We start from the raw sequence: 27,219 nt of genomic DNA, 5'->3' as shown, positions 1-27,219 counted from the left end.
ATCTCCTTATTTTTAATAAGGTCAGCTGATTAGCGGCCTTAATTCCATCTGCAATCTTAATTCCCCTTTGCACGTGTAACATTGCTTATTCCCAGGTTCCAGGGATAAGAACAGGGACATCTTTGGAGGCTATTACTCTGCTTCCTGTTGAAAGGTAGAGGAAAAGTAACATTTGCTCAGAAACCTGAACTAAGTAAGGGAGGTAGAGACAATGTTCTAGAAAGAGGAGATAGCAGGTATAGAGTCACTGAGGTGGGTGTGTGTCTGGGGTGTTCAAGGATGCTAGTGTGAAATGGAGTGAAGGGTCGAGTAGTAAGAAATGAGATCAGGAAGATAATGGGGGATCCATAGTACAGGGCTTTGTATGTATCAACTCAACTTTACCCAGGAAAGGTGGAAAACAAATAGGATGAAACTGCTGCCGTAGTGATTACAGACTTTGGGGTGAGAGGCAGGGTAGAAGCAAGGAGACGGGTTAAGAAGCTATTACTGCATTACTCCAAATGAGGTACAAAGCAAGGTGGGAAAGGAGAAAAAAAGGAACAACAGTAAAGATGGAACAGAAGAAACAATAGCATGATGGTAGATCTAAAATAAACCAAATCTACAGTTGTTAAAAAGCAAAATGTAGTGAACACTCCAGCAAAAGGGAAATGTCATCAGAATGGATAGCAAAAGCAAAATCCAGTGACAAGTTAGATCTTAATCTTCTAAATTCAGGTTTTTTCTAGCAGTCTAAATCTTCATTGGTGGCAGTGTCCTTATAGTCACTTGTCAGTAGATTTCTACTATCAGTTTGATTAAAGCTGTGTAGGCTTTTTCTGTTAAGTACCTCAGATTTCTTCTAGGATCCACCCACTGACTGGTTTCAAAGCCACTTCCATGTTTTTAGGCATTTGTTACAGCAGCACCCCCCCCTTGTATCAGACTCTCTGTTAGTTTTACTTTGCTGCTTTATCATGGATTTAGTAGCTTAAAACAATACAAACTTACTATTTTTTTAAGATTTATTTTTAAGTAATCTCTATACCCCATGTGGGTCTCAAACCTAAAACTGCGACATCAAGAGTCTCATGCTCTCCCAACTGAGCCACCCAGGTGCTCCCCTTCCCCTCCTTTTTTGAGATTTTAAAACAATACAAATTTATTATCTTACAGTTTCTGTAAGTAGATGTCTGAGCACAGATTGTTTCTTTGCTTTAGAACTCAGGTGTAAGTAGAGCTGTGTTCTCTTCTTGATGTTCTGGGGATGAATGCTCTTCCACACTCATTCAGGTTGTTGGCTAAATTTACATCCATGTGAAAGTAGGACTGAGGTCCCTGTTTTTTCTCCTAGCTGTTGCTGTTGCTTGGAGGTATTTCTCAGCTTCTAGAGGCTGCCATTATTCTTTGCCCTCTGGCTCCCTTTCCATCTTCAAAGACAGCTGTGGCAGATCAAGATCTTTTTTATATTTCAGTCTCTCTGACCTCACTCTTAGGTTGTATCTCTAACTTTTCTGTCATCGGCTGCTATTAAGGGTTCTTTTGATTACCCTGGGCCCATTGGGATAGTCCAAGGTAATTCCTTATTTTAAGATCTAACTAATTAATAACTTTCATTCTATCTACAAGGACCCTTCTTGGTAGTACCTGAATTAGTGTTTGAATTACCAGTGGAACCAGGGGACAGAAACTTTGAGGGGATATCTTTAGATTTCTCTGCCACCTATATCATAGTGAAAATCTAGGTTTGTTACATCAGTTTCAGTTACATATGTGAGGTGGAATGTTCTGGGGAATTAGTCCAGGTTTTAGCAGTTGTAATCTGGTCATACAAATAGGTAGATGACAGTGCTGTTAACGGACTACTTGCTACAGTAGTGACTATTCATTTATTTAACTGAGTCAACAAATGATCCCAGGGACATTGAAAAATGCAAAAACATACAATGTTAAGTAATGTATGTTGTGTTTTAAAGGATCTCTTTGTTGTTTGAAGAGCATACATTATAGTACTGTTGTCAAGTGGAAGAGGACATGATTAAAGTTAATTAAACATCCTTTTGTTATCTTATTTTTTCTAATAGTGTAACTTCTTTGAGATTCCTATATTTTTAGAAATTATATGTGAAAATAAAAGAACCACAGTAGGAAAATATATGTATCATAAATTGGCCACTGGGAGCCACTGCTGCTTCTACTTTGAGGTTGAAGAGTTTATAGAAAGTCTTAAGGGGCATAAGTGAAAAAGAATATTTTTTGAAAGGATATGGTGGGCATGAAGATCTATCATATATTGTCAGTAGTAAGCAAGAATTGGGAAAAGGAGTTAAGAAAATTGAAGGAAAAACATAGACTTTTTAGAGCTTTTTTTTTTTTTTTTTAACAAGCTCCTACAGTGTTAACCAAATGAAAATTTCTTATGTAATTTGTAAATTTTAACTTTCTGAGATTGGCAGCTTTTATAAAGAGATGTCATGGGATTTAATGACGTGACTTATTTTATGCTTAGGTGTTTGTCCAGTAAAGAGTTTGTTTTAATTTTGTAGCTGATGTTAAAATCTTTTTAAAAATCTTATTTCTGTTGCAGGGAAACCTTGGTCCTATGACAGAGTGGTAACTCTAGATTAGAGAATCAGAAACTCTTTTCAACCATGGCCTGTTTGCCCTATTTCCCTTTCCTCTCCCCTTAGTTTTCTTCTGCTACTATTTAAGTATTCATCTGCTTTTTACACTCTTTTAAATTTTTCTTAATTTTTTTTGAGAAATTCTTTCCTGTATTTATCAGTTGTCTTCTCAGATGGTATGCCAATTTTATCTACTGAATTAGAGTCCTTATTTTAGCACATTGTTAACAGATTAAGTGTGATATTCAGATGATAGCTCTTTCTGACTGGTTTTGTTGATGCTAGGAGCTCAGAGTTCTGCTAGTGTTCTCAGAAAGGAAGGAAGAGAACTAATTTTTCTGTGAGGGACCTTTTCACGACAATTCTTCTTCTGATCTGGGTTGGAGACTCATTGTATGTGCTCCTGTACAGCTCCCTCTGCTTAGCTCCTGTCTTTCTGCATTACTAGTTTATGAACTCCTTCAGGACAGATATTCCTTCTGTTTTTTTCATTATGTACACATCACGGAGCTGGTTATAAAGGGACCTCAGTAAGTATTTGTTAACTGAATAGATTGATGAATGTAAGTTGTAGTCAGTTGGGTAGTGGCTGCGAAATGAAATGTTCATGTCCTAATCCCCAGAACCTCTGTGGTTAAAACAAATGGTTAAAGTCTTGAGAGGAGAAACTCCCAAGGAAAGCTGGGGAGTTAAGGAGAGAGAAGAGTGGGGAGAATGTAATCCTGGTAATTTCCTAGGTAGTCCCTAAGTCCAGTTACTAGTGTCCTGAACGGGACAGAGATTTGATACAGACCTGAGAGACAGAGAATAAGGTAATGTGAAAATGGCAAAGATAAGAGTGTTGTCAGAACAAGCCAGTGAACAACAAAACATGCCAGCAGTAGTAACCAGAAGCTAGGAGAGGCAAGCAATGGGTTTTCTCTAAATGCCTTTGGAATACATTTGACCCTGCTGAAAATTTGTTCTGTCTTGGACTTCTGGCTTTCAGAACTGTGAGAGAATAAATTTCTATGGTCTTAAGTCACGCAGTATGTGGTAATTAGTTATAGGAGACACAGGAAACCAATATATATGTAGATAATGTTTGGAGGCAGTGACATCCCAATACCAAAAGGAGGATTGGAATATCTCTGTGCAACTTGGCTTGACATAGTTTTTAAAAATATAATTAGGGGTGCCTGGGTGGTTCAGTCAGTTAAGCGTCTGCCTTTGGCTCAGGTCATGATCCCACAAACCTGGGGTCAAGCCCCACGTCAGGCTCCCTGCTTAGCGGGGAGCCTATTTCTCCCTCTCCCTCTGTTGTTCTCTCTGCTGTTCTCACTCTCTCTGTCAAATAAATAAAAAAATAAAAATTGTAAAAAAAAATATATATATACATATTTGTATATATATATATATATATACATACATATATAAAAAATTAGAATAAACAGTAATCTTATTCCAGAGTACATTAATTTCAGATGCTACTGAAACAAATTATCGCAGATTTTTGGCTTAAAACAACTCAGATTTATTATACTAAAATTCTGGAGGTCAGAAGTTCAAAAATGTTTTTTTGGTGTGCTAACATCAGGGCATTGGTATTTTTTTTTTTTTTAAAGATTTCATTTATTTATTTGCAAGAGAGAGAGAGAGAATGAGAACGGGGGCGGTCAGAGGGAGAAGCAGAGCAGAGCAGGGAGTGGGATATGGACTTGATCCTGGGACTCCCGGATCATGACCCGAGCCAAAGGCAGTGGCTTAACCAACTGAGCCACCCAGGCGCCCTGGTAGGTTCTTTTTCTTTCCTGTATTCTTTTCTGGAGGTTCTTGGGGTGAATCTCTTTTCTCTTTTCCAGCTCCTAGAGTTGTCCATATTACTTGGGGCAGAGTTCCCTACCATCTTTGAAGCCTATACTAGCCAGTTGGACCTTTTTTATATCACTCTTGGATATCACTATGGACCTACTAGGTTAATCTAGGATAATCTTCTCATTTAAGATCAGGTGATAAGCAGTCTTTTTTTTAAATTTTTAATTTTTAATTAACATACAATGTATTATTAGCCCCAGGGGTACAGGTCTGTGAATTGCCAGAGCAGTCTTAATGCTATCTACATCCCTTATTTCTTTTTACCATGTAATGTAATATACTCACAGTTACTGGATATTAGGATGTGAGCATCTCTGGGAGACTGTTTTCTGCCTACCATACTGACTTTCAAAAAATTACTCACCAAAATTTATTTACTTTCATGCCAGACTAAATAGTACCATTGGGTGGCGTTTAGTTGTGGTGCAGATGATATTTTATATTTTAGTCAAAACAATTTAAAAGCAAATAGTTTTTAAAAATCAAACAGTACTTAAATACTTACAATAAGGTGCAGCATTCTTTATTCCTCCAGAACCAACCAGTCCAGATCTTTGAGCTATTCTTTAGGAATTTACCTCTATTTATCTAAATGAGAGGTATTAGTTTCCTGTTGGTACTTAAACAAATTACCACAAATTTAGTGGCTTAAAATAACTCAGATTTATTCTCTTTTAGTTCTAGAAGTTAGAAATTCAGAATCACTGGCTAAAGTCCAAGTGTTGATAGGACCACTTTATTCCAGAGGTTCTGGGGAGAATTCATTTTTTTTTTTTTTTCCTTCCAGCTTCTAGCATTTACCTGTATTCTTTGGTTTGTGGCACCTTTTATCTTCAAGTGTATCTCTCCAGTCTGTTTCTATCATCATATCACCTCTCTATAATTAAAATTTCTCTCTCTTTCCTTTAGTAAGGTCACTAGTGAATATATTGGGGACCCAAGTCATCTAAATGATCTTGGATAATCTTGCCATTTCAAGATTGTTAATCACATCTTCACAGTTCCTTTTGCCATATAAGGTCAATATTCACAGGTTCCAAGTATTAGGATGTAGTCATGTTGGAGGTCCATTACTCAGTCAACCATGTATGATTATGTTGCTAATTGATTTTCAGTTTCCAGTATTGGTGTATTTATTTTAAGGTAATTGGAGATAATCGATCTTTTTTCCCACACATTACTGAATATAGTTATATCAGACTTTATTCCATTGTCAGTGTTTGTGACTATATAGACACTTTTATGCTGAACCAAATAGTATAATTTATTCTTTCTCTAAAATTTTTATTTCTCTTTAAGTTAATAATTTTTTTCCCGTTCGTCTGATTTTTTCTGTGCCATCTGCTCCCTTTATTTTAAGCACATGTTGTTGCTAAGATACATGTCTGTCTTTTTAAAATTGCTCAAAGGTAGTTTCAAATATTTTTTTGTTTTGCTTTAAACTGAGAACTTCTCTCTCTTAACCTCTCTTTTGGATGTTTCCTGTTTCAGCATGGTATACAACTATCATCCTAGGACTTGTCTTAGTAAATTTCTAGAGTGGAGATTTTTCCCTAGGTGATACGCTTTCTTCTTTCTCAGTTATTTCCTCATGTTGGTGAGGAACATATTTGAGTAGCTTTCTAAGAAAGCTTGTGAGAGAAATGAAATTTAAGACTTTGTATCCGAAATGCTTTTTTTTTTTTTCTTCCTGTCTTCACACTGGATTGCTAGTTTGGCTGAATATAGTATTTTAGTTTTAGAATTTTAGAGGCATCATTCCATGTTTTTTTAAGCTTCTGGTGTTTTGTGGAAGTCACATGTGGTGATGATTTCTTAGACTTTGTATGTGGCCTGGTTTCGAAAAATGTAAGATCTTTCTATGGTTAGTGTTCTCAGTTTCACAGCTGTGCCTTGGTGTGGGGCTTTTTCATATGTTTTCCTGCGAAATTAATTGATAGAGCCTTTAAATCATGACACTTACCTGTAGTTCTGGGAAATTTCCCTGTGTTTGGTAATTACTCTTCTGTTTTTTTGTTTTTTCTGTTTCTTGAATTCCTTTTGCTTGTGAGCTCTGCAGAAATTTCTAATTTTACTTTTTCTCCCTTGCATTGTCTTTTATGTATATATTCTAGTTTCTGGGACATGTCTTTAATACCAGTTTCCAACTTCTGTAATAATTTTTTATTTTGCCATTTTAAATTTCAAAGAACATTGTTGTTGTTTCATTTCTCTGAATGTACTTAGAAACATAGTATCCTTTTTTTGTTTTATGGGTAAAATATCTTAGCAGTGAGATTTATTTTGTTTTTTTAAAATTCCTGCTCATTTTGCCTTTTTCTTTCTAGTTCATATATATTTTTTTTCTTTTTTTTTTTCAGTATTCTTTCTTTCTTGAGGGGGGTGTATTTAATTTAATGAGACACTGAAAAGGTACTTGGAATCTGTGCGTGTATGTGTATCAACATTGTCTGGAAAATAGAATTGGTGGCTCTATTTTGTCTCTTACTGGGTTTTACTGTAAGAGGAATGAACAGTCAACTAGATTTTTTGTTGGGAAAGTCTCTGATTTCAGCATATGTAGGTCTTTTTTTTCCTTTGAATTTAAATTTTCCCAAAGAGTTCCTTACATTCAGTCTTTATGTCTAAGCAGGTATTCTGAATATAGAAAGGGAAGAAGTCCCCTTTTTAATATGCAGACTTCACTTACTTAATTTCCATACAGTTGTTCTCTATGTGATTGGACTCACTGGGTCCTGAGCCAGTTAGGTTTCCTTTCTTCAGATACTAAATTCTAGGTCTCTTGGGAATGAAGTGGTTGAAAGGTAGTCATCTGGCTGCCTAAGATGAGGAGGGGCCTGCCATATCATTCCTTTTATATACACTTGAAACAGGTTTTCCTTGATTTTAGCCAGCATTCTCTTTCACACCTTCCACGTTCCTGTGTTCTCAAAACCTGAGACTTTCTAGAAGGACTGTCATTGGGTGTCTGACAGGGCTTAGGGATGAATGCAAGTGTTCATTTCACGGTGTTTGATTGGTGTTGTTTTATCCATTGTTTAATACACTCTTGGGTACAATGAGTTTGTTATCTAAAAAGTCTGAGGAAACATTCTCCCCAGATTGCCTGTACTTCACATGCCAGTTGCAAATTTGGAGGTCCCCAAGACTGCCCTCAGTTCAGACCAGTTGGCTATAAATGTAGGGATTTCTCAAACCTCTTAAGGTTTGATAATTCACTAGAAAGACTCAGATCCCACTGAAAGTGCTATATGCTTAAGGTTACAGTTTTATTATAGCAAAACAGTATAAATTAGAGCCAAAGAAAGATGCATAGGGTGAAGTCTAGGAGAGTTTGAAACATGAAGCTTCCATGATGTGTTACTCTCCTAACATTATTATGTGGTGCTTATACATGCAATATTGCTAGCTAGGCAAGATCACTGAAGCCTTCATGTCCAGGGCTTTTGTTGGAGTTTCATAAACATGATTATAAACATAAACACGATTGAGTCATTGATCAAGTAGCTAAAATCAGTCTCCATTCCCCTCCTCTGCCTACAGGTGGGATGATAGCATGTGGCTCAAAGCTCCAACCAGAATCACATGGTTGGTCTTTATGGTGTGATCTGTCCCCAGCCTGAGCCACCTTGTTAGCATAAATTATCAAGTGCTCTTGAGAGGTGTGGGTGAATAACAGAAACACTCCTGTCTCTGGGAAAATTCCCAGGATTTAGAGGTTACCTCCAGAAACTGAACAAAGGCCAGAACTCTCTTTGGTCTGTGGCCAAATTCTTTAGTACACATTGTGCTACTTTGTTTCATGGTAAAAAGGAATCTTTTTTTTACAAGGAATCTTTTTCCCAAGTTTTATATGCCATGTATCTGTTTAAGATTTACCACTCTTTTTATCCCTTGTTTTCATTTATGTTAGTGACCTATTTTGAAATAATTGAATGTATTCTTTAATTGAAGACATTTCATAAAGGCTAATAAGGTCTTTTGCCCTCTACTTCAATTTGATCTTTATGGAGGGTGTTTGAATAGTGATTTACCAAGGGAGACACGTTATAGTCCCAATTTGATGTGGTTTGATAGGTGCACTTTATTTTCATCTTATAAAGCTTAGCATGTGGGTACCAGAAGTCTGATTGAAAGGAAGTAAAATCAGTGGCGCAATTAAACATTAACAAGGTGGGGGGCAATTATGCTAAAGTTATGTAAATAGTTTTAGATTATGTATAAGTAATTACATTTTTCAGAGTAGTTGACAGGGCAAAAATTGGATTGCTTATTCGTTTGAGACTTAATTTTGATTTGTTTTATTTTTAAAGGTCATAATGGTTGTCTCATTTTGAGCTTTCATTTAATTTCTTGCTTGAAGGTTATTACATGATGTAGCATTACTAAATTTAACATTTTTAATGGTAATACACAACATAAAAAATTGGAATTGGCTTTAGATTTTATATTAAAATGCCTTTTATTATCTTTTATATGTTAGAGGCATGTCTTTGTAGTAGGAACTAAATTTATTTAAGAGTATCTTTCGTGTGCTTTTGCTTATTTCCTAAAGGGATAGTTAAGTTAGTTGATAGGCAGACAGTTGTCAAAGTAGTGTGTTCCATTTTAAATTGGCCTCATTTTATTTTATTTTATTTTTTTAAAGATTTTACTTATTTATTTGACAGAGAGAGATCACAAGTAGGTAGAGAGGCAGGCAGAGAGAGAGAGAGGGAAGCAGGCTCCCTGCTGAGCAAAGAGCCCGATGTGGGACTCGATCCCAGGACCCTGAGATCATGACCTGAGCCGAAGGCAGCTGCTTAACCCACTGAGCCACCCAGGCGCCCCTAAATTGTCCTCATTTTAAAAATACGTTGTGCAGGGGCACCTAGGTGGCTCAGTGGGTTAGGCCGCTGCCTTCGGCTCAGGTCATGATCTCAGGGTCCTGGGATCGAGTCCCACATCGGGCTCTCTGCTCGGCGGGGAGCCTGCTTCCTCCTCTCTGTCTCTCTGCTTGCCTCTCTGCCTACTTGTGATCTCTCTCTGTCAAATAAATAAAATCTTTAAAAAAAAAATACGTTGTGCGTCTGAGCTGATGAGGAAAAAGAATAATTGTTAAATGTATCATATAATGTATGTAGTTTGATTTTTTTCAATAAATTGCAGTTTGTTTCTTAAACATGAATTTGGTTAGATAAATCTGTAAGACTGACCAGTGTAATATGCTGAGATTCCATTTCCTTCTTGTATACCTTTTTGTTTTCTCTAGAGTTAATAATGATTACATATCTTCACTTGCTGATTGCTTTTATAAAAAATATTTGAGTATTCATTTTTCAAGCTTTCTGGCTACTGAGCTGTTTTTTGTTAACCTGGTTACTTGATGACTGAACGTAAGCAGTTAGTCTTGAGCATCTTTCCTTGTTTTCTAGTGTTGCCTAAAACAGTGTTCTGAATTAAGTAGATGCTTTAATAATGCCTTTAGATCTAGGGTGATTGAAATCTATTTTTTTATGAAAGGCTACGTTACTAGGTTAAATTAGATTAATTATGGTTTTCTAAATTTGAGTCCAAATGAAGTATATGGATTCAAGTTGTATGGCCTAATAAAGAGTGAAGAATTTTCGAATCTTTAGGTGACTTTATTTTTTTTTTCTTTTTAGTTAGAATCACGTGATTGCATTATAGTTTTTACTTAATTGATATCTTTAACTTTTGATCCTGTTGAGGGTATAGTTTTGATTTGGTACCATCTGGAGTAGAGAGTTGGACATCATTCCTGGAAGTCTTAGATTTGACTCTGAATATAGTTGTGACTTTAATGTAGAAGAATGGTTGTACCAAGTACATCTTTTATATTGAAGTTCTTTATTGTTAAAACAGTTAACTTTTGTGAGTTCTTATCTACCACTGTTATGTTTGGTATTGGAGTAACAGTTAAGTCTTACGGATATAATAACTAAGGGAAATCTTTATTACAAGTTTGAGATACAGTTGACATAAAACGTGTAAGTTTAAGATATATGGTGTATTTATCTGACCTACATATATTACAGAATGACTACGGTGTAAGCTTTCAAGTATATAATATGATATTATTAACAATAATCACCATGGTGTTCTTTACCTCCTCAGAACTTATTCATACTGTGACTGGAAGTTTGTACCCTTTGACTAACATCTGCTCATGTTGTGCAGCCCCCGGGCCACAGTAACCACTACTCTCTTACTCTGAGCTTCTTTTTACATTCCACATAAAGTGAGGACTTTTTTACATTGCACATAAAAGTGAGATCATACAGTATTTGTCTTTTCTTTGTCTGACTTTCTTCACTTAACATCATGCACATCATCCTCGGGGTCTATCCTTGTTTTGCAGATGGCAGGATTTCCCTCTTCTCATGGCCGAAAAACATCTGTGGCATATATGTACCACCCCTTCTTTATCCATTCATCCACTGAAGGACACTTTGATTGTTGCTGTATCTTGGCTATTGTGAGTAATGCTGCAAGAAACATGGGAGTGCAGAAACCATTTTGGGATTTATTTCCATTTACTTTGGAGATGTACCCAGAAGTGGGATTGCTGGATCATATGGTAGTGCTATTTTTAATTTTTGAGGCACCTCCATACAGTTTTCCATAGTGGCTGTACCAATTTATATTCCCACCAGCAGTGTATAAGGATTTCCTTTTCTTCAAATCCTTGACAGCACTTAATACCTGCTTTCTCATGATAGCCTTTCTAAAAGGTGTGAGGTGACATCTCAGTGTGGTTTTGATTTCCATTTCCCTGATGATTAATGATTTTGAGCACTATTTTTGGTACCTGTTGGCTATATGTCTCTTCTTTGGAAAAATGTTACTCAGTTCCTCTGCTGATTTTTTTTTCTTTTTAACAAATTACTATTATTTTTTTTGTGTGCTGTTTGAGTTGTATGAGTTCCTTATATGTTTTGGAGAGTAACCCCTATCAGATACATGGTTTACAAAAATTTTCTTCCATTCTGTATGTTGCCTTTTCATCTTGTTGATGATTTTATAGATGGCTTTGATAAGTATGGACTTTAACAATATTAGTTCTTCCTATCTGTGAACATGGGATATCTTTCCATTTGTTTGTCTTTAGTTTCTTTTATCAAAGTCTTGTGGTTTTCAGTATAAAATCTTACACCTCCTTGGTTGATTTTATTCCTGTGTTTTGTATTGTTCTTGATGGTTTTTTAAAAGGGGATTGTCTTATTTATTTCTTTTTTAGTTATTTTGTTGTTAGGCTATAGAAATGCAGCTGATTTCTGAATGATTTTGTATCCTACAACTTTATCGAATCCATTAATTAGTTATAAAAGTTTTTTGGTGGAGTCTTTAAGATTTTTCCATGTTTGAGATCATTTTATGTGCAAAAACAGTTTAGCAGCTTTCTTTCCAATTTGGATGCCTTTTATTTTATTTTATTTTATTTTATTTTTTTCTTGCTTGGTTGCTCTGCATAGGACTTCAGTAATATGTCAGAAGGAGTGGCAGGTGGGCACCCTTCTTCCTGATTTTAGAGGAAAAATTTTCCACCTTTCACCATTGAGTATGATGTCAAATGTGGACTAGACATAATATGGTCTTTTAAAATTATCCTCCTATACCCAGGTGTTCAGCATTTTTATCATGAGAGGATGTATTTTTGTCAGTAGTTTTTTTTGCATCTGCTGATGATCATCTGATCTTAATCTGGCTTTTGTGTGAGAAAAATGCCTGGCCTTATAAAATGGAAATTAACATTTATTGAACCTCTTAAACATGCTCTTTCAGTTATTTAAATTATGTTGGATAGGTGTTTTATATATATATATATATATATGTTTGTGTTCCTCAGATATAGAATGCAGAAGGTAGGTTATATCTCATAGAATTGCTTTTAGTATTAAATATGAATACATGTAAAGAACATGTACGAGCACCTTGAATGTAGTATAAGTGCTCAGTACTTGTTAGCAATTATCATTGATATTGTTATTGTTTTTATTTTTGTTGTAATATTTGGGAAGTGAGGTTCAGTTACATGTTCTAGTTGTGACAGTAATAGAACTACATGTGAACTAACTACAAACCCATTTGTTATCTTCCCTCTCATTTTCCCATAATGCTATCAAGGTGAATGATTAGTTCAGGGCTAGCAACACTAGCCTTCTGCCGTCCAGTCCAGTCCTCTTCCTGGCTCCTAATGCAATCTCCTGTTGCTTTTCAAAAAAGCAAGATGTTATACTCCTCCTCCCCCATACATAAAAGATACTTTTATGTATTTCTGTAATTCACTAGCAGTTGGAACATGAGAATCTAAAATAAAATAATAACACAGAGGACATTGGGAGATGGAGAGGAGAAGTGAGTTGGGGGAAATTGGAAGACAAACCATGAGAGATTGTGGACTCTGAGAAACAAACTGAGGGTTTTGGAGGGGATGGAGGTGGGGGTTGGGTGAGCCTGGTGGTAGGTATTAAGGAGATCATGTATTGCGTGGAGCACTGGGTGAGGTGCGTAAGCAATGAATTTTGGAACACACACACATAAAAATAAATTTAAATTTAAAAAATAAAATAAAATAATAATATACCAAAATAAAATTTGAGGGGTTGCTTAGGTTTTTTTTGCTTTTAAAAATTTAGTTTGAACTTTTGAGTGGTGTATCTGGAGAGTAACTTGACTCTCCAATACTACTTTGTTGTGGATTAACAGTGTGTCACTGTGACTTGTCATTGAATATGTTTGTTTGATAAGAGAAATTCTTTTTGTATGCTTCTGAGAAAATCATTCTGTATTCATAAATAGGAAATCAATGAATAGGAAAACTCAGTTGCCCTTTTTAAATCTCAGCTTTGGATGTGAATAACTTTATTACCTCTCATTAATCAAGCATTTTTAAGGTATATAGGATATACTCAACCCAGGATCAGCATTTACCAAAATATGAAGGTAAAATGTGGTCATTATAGGAGATTTGGGATTGAATAAAGTTAAAAATATTTCTTTATTCAGTAATCCTTCAGAGTTTTTTACGTGAATTGTAAATATCCCATCAGGATAATATAGTATATGGCCTTTTATAAAACTTAACACAGTAGCTTTATATCCCCCCTTTTTTGTTTTTTCAAGAGTGTGCTTTCAGAGCTCCATTCGACTACAAACACTTTGAAATGATTTAGGTTGATTTTTCAACTCAATTGGGAATTCAGGACAAATGACTAGGCAGCAGATACTAGAATGTATTGAGCAGAGAGCCTCCAAAAATCACTAAACGTGGATTGTGAATCATGCACAACGCCCTGTAGTTGTTCTTAGATTTTTTAGTTTCAGGGTCCTTAATACTCTTAAAAAAAAAAAAAGAAGAAAAAGATTTATTTGTTACTTTAGAGAGAGAGCGTGTAGGGAGTGGGGCAGAGGGAGAGAAAGAATCCTCAAGCAGATTCCTTGTTGAGCCCAGCTCCTGACTCAGGGCTTCATTTCACCACCCTGACATCTTGACCTGAGCTGAAATCAAGAGTCAGATTCTCAACTGACTGAGCCACTTAGGTGCCCCTTGGGTCCTTAATACATTCTTAAAAATTGAAGCCCAGAGCTTTTGGATTATAGCTATTTATATTTACCGTATCAGAAATTAAAACTGTTTTATAGTATTATTCATTTAAAAATAATTTGTTTCCAATAAACATAAATAACCTTTTTTTTAAAGTAAAAATAACTTTCTATAAGAAAAGATTCTCATGGGACACCTGGGTGGCTCAGTTGGTTGAGCAGCTGCCTTCGGCTCAGGTCATGATCCCAGCGTCCTGGGATCGAGTCCCACATCGGGCTCCTTGCTCAGCGGGGAGCATGCTTCTCCCTCTGCCTCTGCCTGCCATTCTGTCTGCCTGTGCTCGCTCTCTCCCCCTCTCTCTCTCTGATAAATAAATAAAATCTTAAAAAAAAAAAAAAAGAAAAGATTCTCATGAGAATAGTGACATTGCTTTGTGCTTTTTAAATTTTAATGTCTGGATTAAGAAATAGCTGAATTCAAAATTTCACTTAATTGTGGAATTACTTAATAATTGTGGAATTACTTAATAATTGTGGAATTACCTAATAATAACATGGAGGACATTAGGAAAAGGAAAGGAAAAAGTGAATTGGGGGGAAATTGGAGGGGGAGACAAAGCATGGGAGACTGTGGACTCTGAGAAATAAATTGAGGGTTTTAGAAGGGAGGGAGGTGGAGGGATGGGTCAGCCTGGTAGCGGGTATTAAGGAGAGCACATATCGCATGAAGCACTGGGTGTGGTACATAAGCAATGAATCTTAGAACACTGAAAAAACAAAATAAAATTTTAAAAAATTCCTTAAATTGAAAAAAAATGAGATAAAGCTGAATTCTCCTGTCTGCTTCTGTATATTTAGTCTCCATTGATTGAATCGCATTAAGTATCCTCTAGGGAAGGGTCCACTAGTCCACTATATACTCGTGAGAGAGTGAGGATATAAAGGCAAATGAAACCTTAAATGACTATGAAAAACATTTTGACTTGGCTGGTTTTATGAGAGGGGTCATCGGGAGCTCTGGGTCTCCAGTGCACTCTGTAGAACTGCTCCTATAATAAATAAGTGTTAACTAGATTGTGTCCTAAGAGCTCATACTTCAAATTTGGATGGCTTAGATTGGAATTCCAGCTGCCATCCTGGACATTATTTAACATCCCCTGTTTCCTAAAATTGTTAAGTGGAGTTATAATAGGACCCATCTTATTGTTAGAATCAAATAAAATTGTACATGTGAAAAATGATATAAATACTCTTAATAAAATGCTGTTTATTTATTTCAAGATTTTTTTCCTGTTACATCACTTCTGTTCACAATTTTCCATTGACTTCCCAACTCATTTGAGGTGAAATTCAGAAGCTTTATTTATAGTGGGTTACAAAGTTTTTTTTTTTTCAATCATCTGACTTGTTAGCTCTCTGTGTTCATACACTTGTTTTGACCTCAGATGCCCCTCCTCACTGTGCAAGTACTGGTTTTCTTACTGTTCATCAAACACCAGTCATATCCTTTCTCAGGGCTTTTATACATGATATTATCTCCAGTAACATTTACTTCTTCAGGTACTGGCATGTTTCTCATCCTCCATTTCTATCGGGGTTTGGTTTAATGGCATCTCAGTGAAATCTTTTTTTCATTTAATTCTTCCATGCGTGATAATATATATACTTCCTGTCTCCCTTCTCTGCTCTATTTCTGTTTTCTAACATACTTTATTTATTTGTTTTTCTCTCTTCCACTAGAATTTAAGTTCTGTTAGAGATAGGTGGGGTTTTTTTTGGGCTGGGGGAGCATTGACTAACATGTTCACTTCTTTTCTTTTTTTTTTTTTTTGGGTTAAGAGAGCAAGAGCTAGGATGGGGAGGGACTGAGGAATAGGGAAAGAGAATTCCAAGCAGGCTCTGTGACCACCATGGAGCCCATCATGGGGCTTGATCTCACCACACTGAAATCATGACCTGAGCTGAAAACAAAAGTCAGATGCTTAACTGATTGAGCCACCCGGTTTTTCTGAAAAAAATTTTTTTTGTTTGAGTGAATCATTACTACTCCAAAGATGAAAGAATAATCTCTGCTTCTCAGAAATGTGTGGTCTCAGTGAGACAATACCTTTGAAATAAAATGAACATGTAAAGCATTTGGCTTGACATTTTGGACATGTAGCAGTAATCATTAATTGGTAGCTATTATTGAAGGACAAGCAAAGAACAGAACTAGACATTTCAGATAGAAATGACCTGAATATAAAAGAAAACTGCATTTACATTTCAGGAGCTAGGGTAGATACTTTTTAGGGGAACATTGAAAAAATAGGTTGAAATTATATTTTGGAGGCCAAGGCATTTGGATTTTTCTGTAAGTAACAAGTTATTGCATATTTTTAAGGAACTGGTGCTGTGATGAAAGTGGTAGGTTTGGAAGATGAATGCAAGTAGAAGTCCTTGAGGTTGATTTGAGATCCTTCTTGTGTGGGCTTAACTGGAAATTAAAACATTAGCAAATTTATAATAAAACTTCTGTAAAATCATAAATTAGGCTCAATTATTAGTGAGCTTTGACATTGTATGGTAATATAAAATTTTCATATGGTTACAGTTGTATATTTTGAACTATATATGCAATTGCCAGTTTTTAATGTACTTTTTTCATTTAAAACTGAGAGCTTTGATTTAAAATAAGTTGAGAAGTTTATATTGGTAACTAACTTACTAAATATACTAATATAGGACAAAGTGTGTTTAGTCCAGCAAACATTGGTCAACCACGAAAGACAACATTATCTCCTGCACAGTTGGATCCTTTTTATACTCAAGGAGATTCTCTGACTTCTGAAGATCACCTCGATGACACTTGGGTGACTGTGTTTGGGTAAGGTTTCAGTATCATTTACCTTTCCAAAACAAAAGAACCAAAAAAAAAAACCTGTCTCCAGCATTTATAATAAACATACAAAAAAAAAAAAAGGGCGGGGGGATTGCACAGCAAATGCTCATATACTTACCACCTGACTTCTACAGTTGTTAATATTTTACTTAAATTCATTTTATCTTTCATTAATCATCTCTTTTTGTTGGTACATTTCAGAATCAGTTGCATACTTCACTAGAAAATAATCACCCTGACACTTCAGAGTGTGTATTATTACTATTATTTTTTTAATTTTAATTTTAATTTATTTTTTTTAGAGAGGAAGGGGGAGGGACAGAGGGAGAGAGGGAGAGAGAGTATCTTAAGTGAGCTCCATTCTCACTGCCGAGCCTGATTCGGGGCTCCATCTCACAACCCTGAGATCATGACCTGAGCTGAAATCAGGAGTCAGACACTTAACTGACTGAGTCTCGCAGGTGCCCCCGGCATGCACATTATTAACTAGTGTTCAGTATTTGTGTATAGTTCTTTTTAATTATTTGTTTGCCACTTCTCTTACTCTTTTCGTTTAAGCATATTTGCTGGGTAATGGAACAAGATTGCCTCTTTAGACTTAGGAAGCTCCTTTCTCTGCTTATATTGGACTTAACCAGTTTGGAATTATCAAATTGAATTTCATTTGTATATGTACATACTATGTCACAAGATTGGTACTTTATAGTTACAGGATACTGAGTATTAATAGAAGTTGTACATGACAGCCCTGGATGCATTCAGAATGTGTATTATTACTATTATTTTAATTTTAATTTTAATTTTTTTTTTTTTTTTTTAGAGAGGAAAGGTATAGGATTTTAGATTAAGAAAGAGTACTTTTAGGCATTTGGAGATCATACTGCATCATCTATAGATGAGAAAACTGATTAAGTGATTTATTCAGATTAAGTGATTTATTCAGAGGTTTACATCTAGTTATTAGTAAAGTGTCAGCAAAAAACCTTAGGTCCTTTGATTTTTAAGCTGTTATTGTTCATAACATATTATGTAAGGTTTGTTTCTGAAAGTGTGAAATGTCATACTGATATTGAGTTTTACTGTATTTAGTTTTGGGGTTAAAAAGTAGAAAAATAACACATGAGCTTCTTGAAGAACAGTGCTTAGTAAATGTTAGTGTTATATATTCAGTTTTTTTTTTTAATTTAAAAATTCAAAGGAATGTGTAAGAATCTACAATGAAAACTTTTCTTTCCTACTTTTTTACCCAGCTACAGTTTTTCTCCCCTTTAAGGCAATATCTACCACCTGTTTGTTGTGTAACCTTCCAGAGAGATTCTATGTGTTATTGATCCTGTTATGTAAAAAATTGGGATCGTCTCATTCTCCAGAAAGCCCATGCTTAGCTCATATTCTCTCATGATGTGGCTATGTTTTTGAGCTTGAATGTCCACTCCCAAGTTTTTGAGACTCAATAGTAATGGTGTCACTTTTAAGATTCTTCAGTATTTGGATAAATTACTTGAAGCTCTTCTGCTAGTCTTTTTTTTTTTTTTTTTTTTTAATTTTTAAGATAAACACTTTCCTGCCTATGAATCTTCTGTTTGTTTTATGTTTTAGTAAACCTCTATATGAGTTGGATTGCAATAACTAAAACGTTTTCTTCTAAGGGATAAAATATTTTGATCATTTATAGGGTAGTACATCTAAAATATGTATGTTCTTTCTTTGATAATTTAACTTTTTTCCTGTTGACTCAGAGTTATCATGAAATATCATTCATTGTTTTAGGTGGTGTTTTTGTAGGTTATTGGAATATTTCCATTCAAAGTGGTCCTAGAGTCTTAGAATTACATTTTTTTTTTTAAAAGATTTTATTTATTTATTTGACAGAGAGAAATCACAAGTAGATGGAGAGGCAGGCAGAGAGAGAGGGAAGCAGGCTCCCTGCTGAGCAGAGAGCCCGATGCGGGACTCGATCCCAGGACCCTGAGATCATGACCTGAGCCGAAGGCAGCGGCTTAACCCACTGAGCCACCCAGGCGCCCTAGAATTACATTTTATTTTTCAAGTACCTCCCTCACTTGCAACCATTATTTTTCTTTCATTTTTATTTTCTTAGCTCTGCTTTGTAGGCACTTAGCCTTATTTGTTGCTTTTCTTTGAGGAAAGAAATCTTATATCCAAACATATATAACATAAAATAAAATTTCAGTCCTGAATGCAGTATTTTACTCACATACATTATAAAATGTGGAATTTCTCATCTATTTTTGTGACTCAGATTTGTTTTCCTTGGGTTCTTATCCAAGGTCTCAATAACTAAAGCAACTGGTTAAGGAAACTCCAGGTTTTCAATTTAAAATAGCTTTATTGTTTGGACTATAAAAGTAATGTCTGATAAAATATTTAAACCATATAAAACTTTATAAAGAAGAAAATAAAAATCACAGTTTTCTCAGATTTTTGGCTATTAAAACCTTGGCAACCATCCTTTTAAATGTTTCTGTACCATTGATACTGGTACTGACTTTCATTTTTGTTTCAGAACTAAATTTCTGAATTCTTAGTTGGTGCTCAGTATATAATTATATAATTTAAAATTCTTTTTCTTTTAATAACTGTAGTATACCTCAGTGTTTCACACACACACATGCTCACACACCCTTGTAAAATATATAAGAACTGCAACATTATAGTTCTTTTCTGTGTGGGGTGGTAATGGCAGTGGGAATGGAATTTTAGAGATTTCATAGATGGAATCTGAGGATGGAGAAGGGCTGAATCAAAACTAATTTTAACATACTTGCTTTTGGGTGATAAGCAATAACAGATTTAACTGTAGAGGGGAAACAGTGATCAGGGATTTCCTATTAATATTCTAGTCTGTTAGGGGAACTTACCTTGAAACAACTTATAAGTATGGTAATTTCCATTTGTATTTATTATGGAAGTTGACTCTTTGGACAATTCTTTTTCAGGTTTCCTCAAGCATCTGCTTCCTATATATTATTACAGTTTGCACAGTATGGGAATATCTTAAAACATGTGGTAAGGCTTACTTCTTTTCAGTTCAAGATTTAGTCTGAAGAAATATAAGCTGTGAATTGAGGGAAACTGCTGCTGAATATTGTCTGCTTTTTCCAAACTTTCTCTTTTTTTTCTTTTTTTTTAAGTTTTCATTGAATACATGTGTTGAAGTCTAGAAGGCTAGAAGTTGCATAGTAGTTGATAAAAAGGGATAAAGAGAGAAGATAAGCAGGAGAGTGAGAATTTCAGGCTCTACCCCCCTCCCCCCGCTGTTTTTTTTTTTAATAGTTCACAGTTTCTTAACAAAAATTATGCCAAATATTACATTACTTTCTTCCAGTATGAGCTTGTTTTATTGGAGATAAAAGAAAAGAGAGAAGTTCCTGATTTACAGAGTTCTTAGGGCTTTTTTAGCTTCTAGAGAACTTTTTTGAAAAAGAATCTAGCTTGCTTTATCTTGTGTATAACAAGTTATAAATAACAAATCTTTCTTCTGTTACCAGGGATTGACTTATTTCAATTCCTACAGAAAATAAGATTGATGAATACAATTTTTAAAAACTTGATAGTGAGTGTTAATAAGCCCTATTTGTAAGCAACAGTTATCTTTTGAGAATTAACCTTACTTTTGGAGATATGTGCAACATACCCCTTTTCTTTTTTTTTAAGATTCTATCGAGGCCCACATGGGACTTCATTCTAGGACCCTAAGGTCATGACCAGAGGCAAAAACCAAGAGTTGGATGCAGAACTAACTGAGGGTCCCGGGTGCCCCAATATTTGCCACATATTCTTTATAGTAGAGAATTGGGAGCTAGGTAGAAATTACTGAAATTGTTTAATTGGTGGGGGCGGGTGCCTGGGTGGCTTATTTTGTTAAGCATTTGCCTTAGGCTTGGGTCATGATTCTGGGGTCCTGGGATCAAGCTCTGTGTCAGGCTCCCTGCTCAGCAGGGAGTCTGCTTCTCTCTCTACCCCTGCTCCTCCATCCAGCTCATGCTCTCTCTTTTTCACTCACTCTCAAAATCTTAAAAAAAATTAATAGGGTTTTTGTTGAATCTTAGCATACAGCTTATTATGGGACATCTTTTTTTTTTAAAAAGATTTTATTTATTCACAGAGAGAGGGAGATTACAGAGGGAGAGTGAGAGGGAGAAGCAGACTCCCTGCTGAGCAGGGAGCCCAAAGTGGGGCTAGATCCCAGGAGCCTGGGATCATCACCCAACCAAAGGCAGATGCTTAACTGATGAGCTACCCAGGTGCCCCTATATTTTCATATATTTGTATCTTTTAATAGGATTCGTTTTTTAGGTTTTATATATTTTTTGTTTTAAGAGGCAACTTCATTCTTTGCAGATGTCTAACACAGGAAATTGGATGCATATTCGTTATCAATCTAAACTGCAGGCCCGGAAAGCCTTAAGCAAAGATGGGAGGATTTTTGGAGAGTCCATTATGATTGGTGTAAAGCCATGTATAGATAAAGTAAGTTATTACTGATGTAAGGAATATAAACTTAATCTCTATGAGGAGCACGAGTCTAGGCACTGACATTGACGGTTATGCCTCTTTGCTTCACTGTGCCCCTTTTTCTTGCGAAATGTGATGATGTTATAGTACTGTTTTCATGTGAAGCCAAAGATGTAGTCACAAGATTTTAGGATTTAGAGATAATCCTCACCAACCCCCTCATTTTACAGATAAAGAGGCCAAGGGTTCCTAAGTAACTTACAGAGTGGCTAAAGGTGAGACCTAGATTTTAGGTCTCATTCTCCTGTGCAAAGCAACATCAGAGTCTTTAAATTCTTTAAGGGCTGCTGTTTCATAACAAAAGATTTTACAGGAATGGTTAACAAAATTAATTATTAAATGGCTGAAGCTTTTTATTAGTCATTTTTATTTTAAAATATTTTAAAACATGTATTTATATACCTATAAAGTAATACTTAGCACAATTTATGCTTTCCTTTGTGGCTTATAAAATCATGATCATTCTTAAATAATTACACATAAACTTCTCTACTATGTACCAGGCATTGTGCTTGGTGTTTGTATACACACATTAATGCACAAAAGCGGGCATGGCTCATGTTCTTACAATCTGTGGTGGCCATGTAGTTATGTAATTACTATATTATGCTGTAACAGGTGTTTGTAGAGGCTAGAGGAGAATCTGGGATTCCTGGCTACTAAGTAACACTGGACTTTAGTCCTCCACCCACCCCAGGATTTCCTCAAGATTTTCTTCCTTGTGTATTTTTTTTTTCTCATAGTATTTTTTAGAAGATTTTTACTCCTGTGAGTGTCTAGTTGTCCTAATCATGTTTGAGGTCATTGAAGTGAACTTTGGCTGAGTATTGTATCTCAAATACTAGCTAAGAAGCACATACTGTTTTATCAAGGCTAAAATTGAAAGATTAATTACATCAAAGAATTTATGCTCTTTTTAATAAAGTTTTCTTTTTAATTAGGATGTAATAGTGATAACATACTACATTTATAAACAGAGAAGTTCTTTATCTTTATTTCTCCAGAGTGTTATGGAAAACAATGACAGGTGTGCTTTATCATCTCCATCTCTAGCCTTTACACCACCAATCAAAACCTTAGGTACACCAACCCAACCTGGAAGTACTCCTAGGATTTCTACCATGAGACCTCTTGCTACAGCATACAAAGCTTCTACTAGTGACTATCAGGTATTTTAACAATTGAATAAAAAAGATATACTTCATTTATATATTTATTTATTAAACAATATACCTTAAAGGGTGAAGTGCCTAGCATGTTTAACCTTCTCATTGGATTGATTTGTATGCCATTTAATATTTCTTACTGAAGTGATTGCCTTGAAGAAATACCTATAAACTTTGCATTCTTAAATTTCCTATTTTAAAAATTAGAATTTTGGCCAGTTGAAAACTTACATTAAATTTTGTAAAAAGTTACTTCGCCATTATTTAAAGCATTTTGAGAGTTTTAGTTTTCTCTAAGTTGTATTTGCATACGTTAAAAGTTTCTCTTGTGAACATCTCTGGCATGAGGAAATCTTTAAGACCCTTTTAAACTGAAAACTAAATCTAATGGTATCACAAAAGAAGAACCTCAGGTTGGAGTAGCTGTGGTTATCAGAGAAACCACTGACCAGCTCCCGTTTCAAAATTTCTCATTTCAAAAAGTTTAAAGGAAAAGTTCATTGCATTCATTGAAGAATGATGAAAGTATGACTCTCATTCAGTATGTTGTTATTGTCCCCTACCAAATTAACCGGGTTCTGAACTTGCCTAACCACAGACATTGGTCCTGAAACAGCAAGTAAAACACTTCATGCTTAAAATGACAAGCAGTGGCAAATTTAGTCTTTTGATTTCCCTTGAAATTTAGAGACTTAGAACTGTTTTTTTTCCTTAAGTTTTTTCTTTTCAACAGCATTTTTTTTTTTTAAGATTATTTATTTATTTATTTGACAGAGAGAGAGAGAGAGAGAGAAGCAGAGTGGCAGAGTGGGAATACAAGCAGGTGGAGCAGGAGAGGGAGAAGCCACTTCCTTCCGAGCAGGGAGTCCAATGCAAGGCTCAATCCCAGGTCCCTGGGATCATGACGTGAGCCGAAGGCAGCCACTTAATGACTGAGCCACCCAGGCGTCCTCAACAGTATTTTATTTTTAATTAATTTTTTTTTTTTTAAGTAGACTCCATACCCAGTGTTGGGCTTAAACTTACAACCCCTGAGATTAAGAATCACATGTTCTGCCCACTGAGCCAGCCTAAGTGCGCCTAAACCAGTATTTTAAAATCCTTATTTCCTGGGGGTGTCTGGATGGCTCAGTCAGTTAAGCATCCGACTTTCGATCTCAACTCAGGTCTTGATCTCAGGGTCATGAGTTCAAGCCTTATGTTGGGCTCTATGCTGGGAGTGTAGCCTACTTAAAAAAAAAAAAAATCTCTTGTAGCTTTAATGTTGTTTATTCAGTTTTCTGATACAAGGAGTAGATGTAATTTATCTTGCCAAAGGAATAAGATTTAGTCCTTTAAAGCATAAGGATGTTCTAACTAAATCCATATATTAGTCTTTAAATATACATTTCAGTACTACAAATGCATTTAACTGTTTGGCTCTTTTAAATTAGCTATTAATCTAGAATTGACTATGATACTGAGGAAAATTTAACAATTATGTGTGTTTTTTTGATAGGTTATTTCTGACAGACAAACGCCAAAAAAAGATGAAAGTCTGGTATCCAAAGCAATGGAGTACATGTTCGGCTGGTAGCATAGTACAAGCTAAGAGCTCACCTACCGTGGAGGAGGCTGCTGCACTAAAACAGCAGAGTACTGCTGGCTTCCCTTTGGTTAGTTGTATAACCACTCAAGGCAGTACTGGGTAGCTATCTCGTACTTTCTTTAGAAGCCTTTTTCTTTAAGGATACAGCATATTTGTAGCTCGCACTTTAAAAGATGCTTGAGATACGTTTTAAAGAAACAAAAAAATCCCTGTAAGCAGGATTTTGTGCTTTCTGTGACAGTGCATGCTTAAGCACAAAAACTCAGCATTGATTATCGTAAATTATCTAATTGAATTTGTGGTGAAGCCTTGTAGTCTTCATGAGTTGGTGGGGTGAATTTCATGAAGGGTAACTGGTACAGCTCCTTCGGACAAGACACAAAGATTATAATAAATAATTTGAATTATGGTCTTTTAATTTAGATAGTATTTAATATTTTAATTATCCTTGTTTATGTATGTCCTGTCGTAGATTGTCATCCTTCAGTATTCTAAAACCAAAACAGTCTTTTTAAAAACTTACTAAAGTTTCTTGATAATAAACTTTGTCAATTATACATATTGAACCTTTTTTGTAAGTGATTTATTTAAAAAAATTTGAAGTGTTTGCTGAAATAGAGGAAATATGTTATGAGTCTCCACATACTTGTAATCTAGCTTTAATAGTGATGTAACCATTAATATTTTGGCATTTGTTTCTTCTCTCCCCCTTTTGTTTAAAGCCTGTCTCAGATACAATGTCATTTTAATCTAAATACTTGAGGAGATATCAAAAAAGAACGATCCCACTTAAAACTATAGTATCAGTACCATACCTAACAGAATTAGTAATAGTTTCTTAGTATCTAATGTCTAGTCCATTTAAAAATTTCCCAGTTATCAGGGCACCTAGGTGGTTCAGTCGGTTAACTTTTGACTTCAGGTCAGGTCATTATCTCAGGGTCCTGGGATTGAGCCCTGCATTGGGCCACCCAGCAGGGAGTCCACTTGTCCCTTTGCCCCTTTACCAGTTTGTGTCCCGCGCTCTCTCTCTCAAATAAATAAAATCTTAAAAAAAAAATCACAGTTATCTCCAAAATGTATTTATGGTTGGTTGGTTCAAATCAATGTCAAGAGTAGACGTATATGGTATATTTGTTTTGTGTGTGTGCGTGTGTGTGTTTAAGGTTTATTTATTTGAGAGAGACAGAGCAGAGGGAGAAGCTGAAGGAGAGGAAGACAAGCTAACTCCCTGCTGAGTGGGGATCCTGATGGGGGGCTCAGTCCCAGGACCCTGAGATCATGACCTGAGCTGAAATCAAGTCAAGTCAGATGCTCAACCAACTGAGTTACCCAGGCATTCCTGGTGGTTTTGTTTTTAAAGTATCTTGAAATCTAAATTAGTTCTTGCTCTTTTCACACCATGACTACTACTTCTTTTTTTTTTTTTTTTTTTAAAGATTTTATTTACTTATTTGACAGACAGAAATCACAAGTAGGCAGAGAGAGAGGAGGAAGCAGGCTCTCCATGGACCAGAGAGCCCGATGCAGGGCTTGATCCCAGGACCCTGGGATCATGACCCAAGCCGAATGCAGAGGCTTTAACCTACTGAGCCACCCAGGTGCCCCCACACCATGACTTCTTGAAGGAACTGTGGAAGTTGCCTATAGAGTTTCATAGACTCAATTTGGTCGATTGCTATTGTGTTTAACTTGTTCTGTCATTTATCCCATATCCTAAAAGTTGGATCTAGAGAGGATTAATTAGATTCTGATTTCTCTTCTTTGTCTTTTCTTTTTTCTTTCTTTTGAGTAATAATACTTGATAGTATGATAATAATGGAATGGTGCTCCTTATATTTAATCAGAGGTATTTAATTCTGGTTGTCTCACTTTTTACTAAGGCTCAAATTGGCCATTGGGTACATAGGCAAAAGCCTGACACCTTTGTTGGAAAAGTCCCCATAACTTTTTTGCATTATGTTTTTGAAAATATGCATTAATGGTATTTGCCTGAGTCATTTATTTCATTAAGGTTTGCAAAAGGAAGATTTTTCAAATCTATTACTTCTGTTGTATTATTGTTCTGTTGTATTATTAGATGGAATTCTTTTATATCTAAAAACCTTGCTCCAACCATTAGGGCTGTTTGGTTACATGGAATGTATTCATACCAGAATGGCAGGATAAATATTTCATCTTTTCCTCTTACCATTTTTCAGAGTAATTTTTGGTACTGGTAACTCTAGTTGGTGTCCAGTGAGTTAAATGTTTTTCCCTTTAGTGTCACTACACACAGCCTTTTTTTTTTTTTTTTTTAATTCACTCTTTTTATCACTTGTAGTCATTATTCTTTTATTCAAATTATCACGCTTGGCCAGTAGAACCTCATCAAGCTGGCTCTTGAGTGAAAAGGAGGTTTTTAGTTGAAATAATATTTGATCATAGTACAGGTATCTAAGAGTAATACGCATCTTTCTTTAACTTTAATACATCTTTACAAAGAATAAAATAGCACATTGTATGGGAAGGTATTGATGTGCTTTTTAAATAAAATCACAAGAAACTACCATTGAAGATTTGTATAGTTCTGTGAGGTGAAGTGTGATACTAAGAGATATACTGGCATGGTAAAAATCCATTTACTGTTATATTTATAGAGTATTTTTCTTCTGATATGTAACATTGAAGTCTTTCTTTTCCAACTTAAAATAGGATTATATTTTATATCTTACATACAGAACCCAGTTTTTCAAGGTGGAACTGGGTGCTAAAGCCCATTAAACTCTTGCACTTGTATTTGTGTTTTACGCATTTTTGTAAAAAGATTATAGTTTGTTGTTTTGTTTTGAGAGGGCATTTTATTTCTGTAGACCTTCATGGAGCATGAAGTTTGCTTTCTGACTCAAAGTACTTGTTTGCTATATTGATTTTGTGTAAGCCCAATATTGTATTACTTGTCTTTGTGTCCATTTCATCGTTTACTTAAAAAGAGCTAGAGAAGATATAAATGTATCAAGTTATATGTCCATTAGATCTCAATTTTAAAAAATGATAAAA

General features: G+C 35.3%; 1 protein-coding gene across 4 annotated transcripts in view; it reads left to right on the top strand.

The window, feature by feature from the left end:
* Positions 1-24,746, top strand: part of NUP35 (nucleoporin 35) — a 40,399-nt gene extending 15,653 nt beyond the window's left edge. For all 4 annotated transcript variants that reach the window (XM_004768931.3, XM_045066445.1, XM_004768930.3 and 1 more), the window contains 5 exons: positions 16,731-16,872; positions 19,848-19,917; positions 21,253-21,381; positions 22,431-22,595; positions 24,091-24,746. In XM_004768931.3, coding sequence (XP_004768988.1) covers positions 16,731-16,872; positions 19,848-19,917; positions 21,253-21,381; positions 22,431-22,595; positions 24,091-24,168 — 584 coding nt within the window. In that variant the 3' untranslated portion in view covers positions 24,169-24,746. The remainder of the gene's footprint in view (positions 1-16,730; positions 16,873-19,847; positions 19,918-21,252; positions 21,382-22,430; positions 22,596-24,090) is intronic.
* Positions 24,747-27,219: the final 2,473 nt, after the last annotated feature.

This window comes from Mustela putorius, unplaced genomic scaffold (genome assembly GCF_011764305.1).
Source record: "Mustela putorius furo isolate JIRA1106 unplaced genomic scaffold, ASM1176430v1.1 tig00003867_pilon_pilon_pilon, whole genome shotgun sequence".
Classification (NCBI taxonomy): domain Eukaryota; kingdom Metazoa; phylum Chordata; class Mammalia; order Carnivora; family Mustelidae; genus Mustela; species Mustela putorius.
The sequence above is the reverse complement of the archived record's forward strand: the minus strand, read 5'-3'. Positions and strand labels throughout refer to the sequence as shown.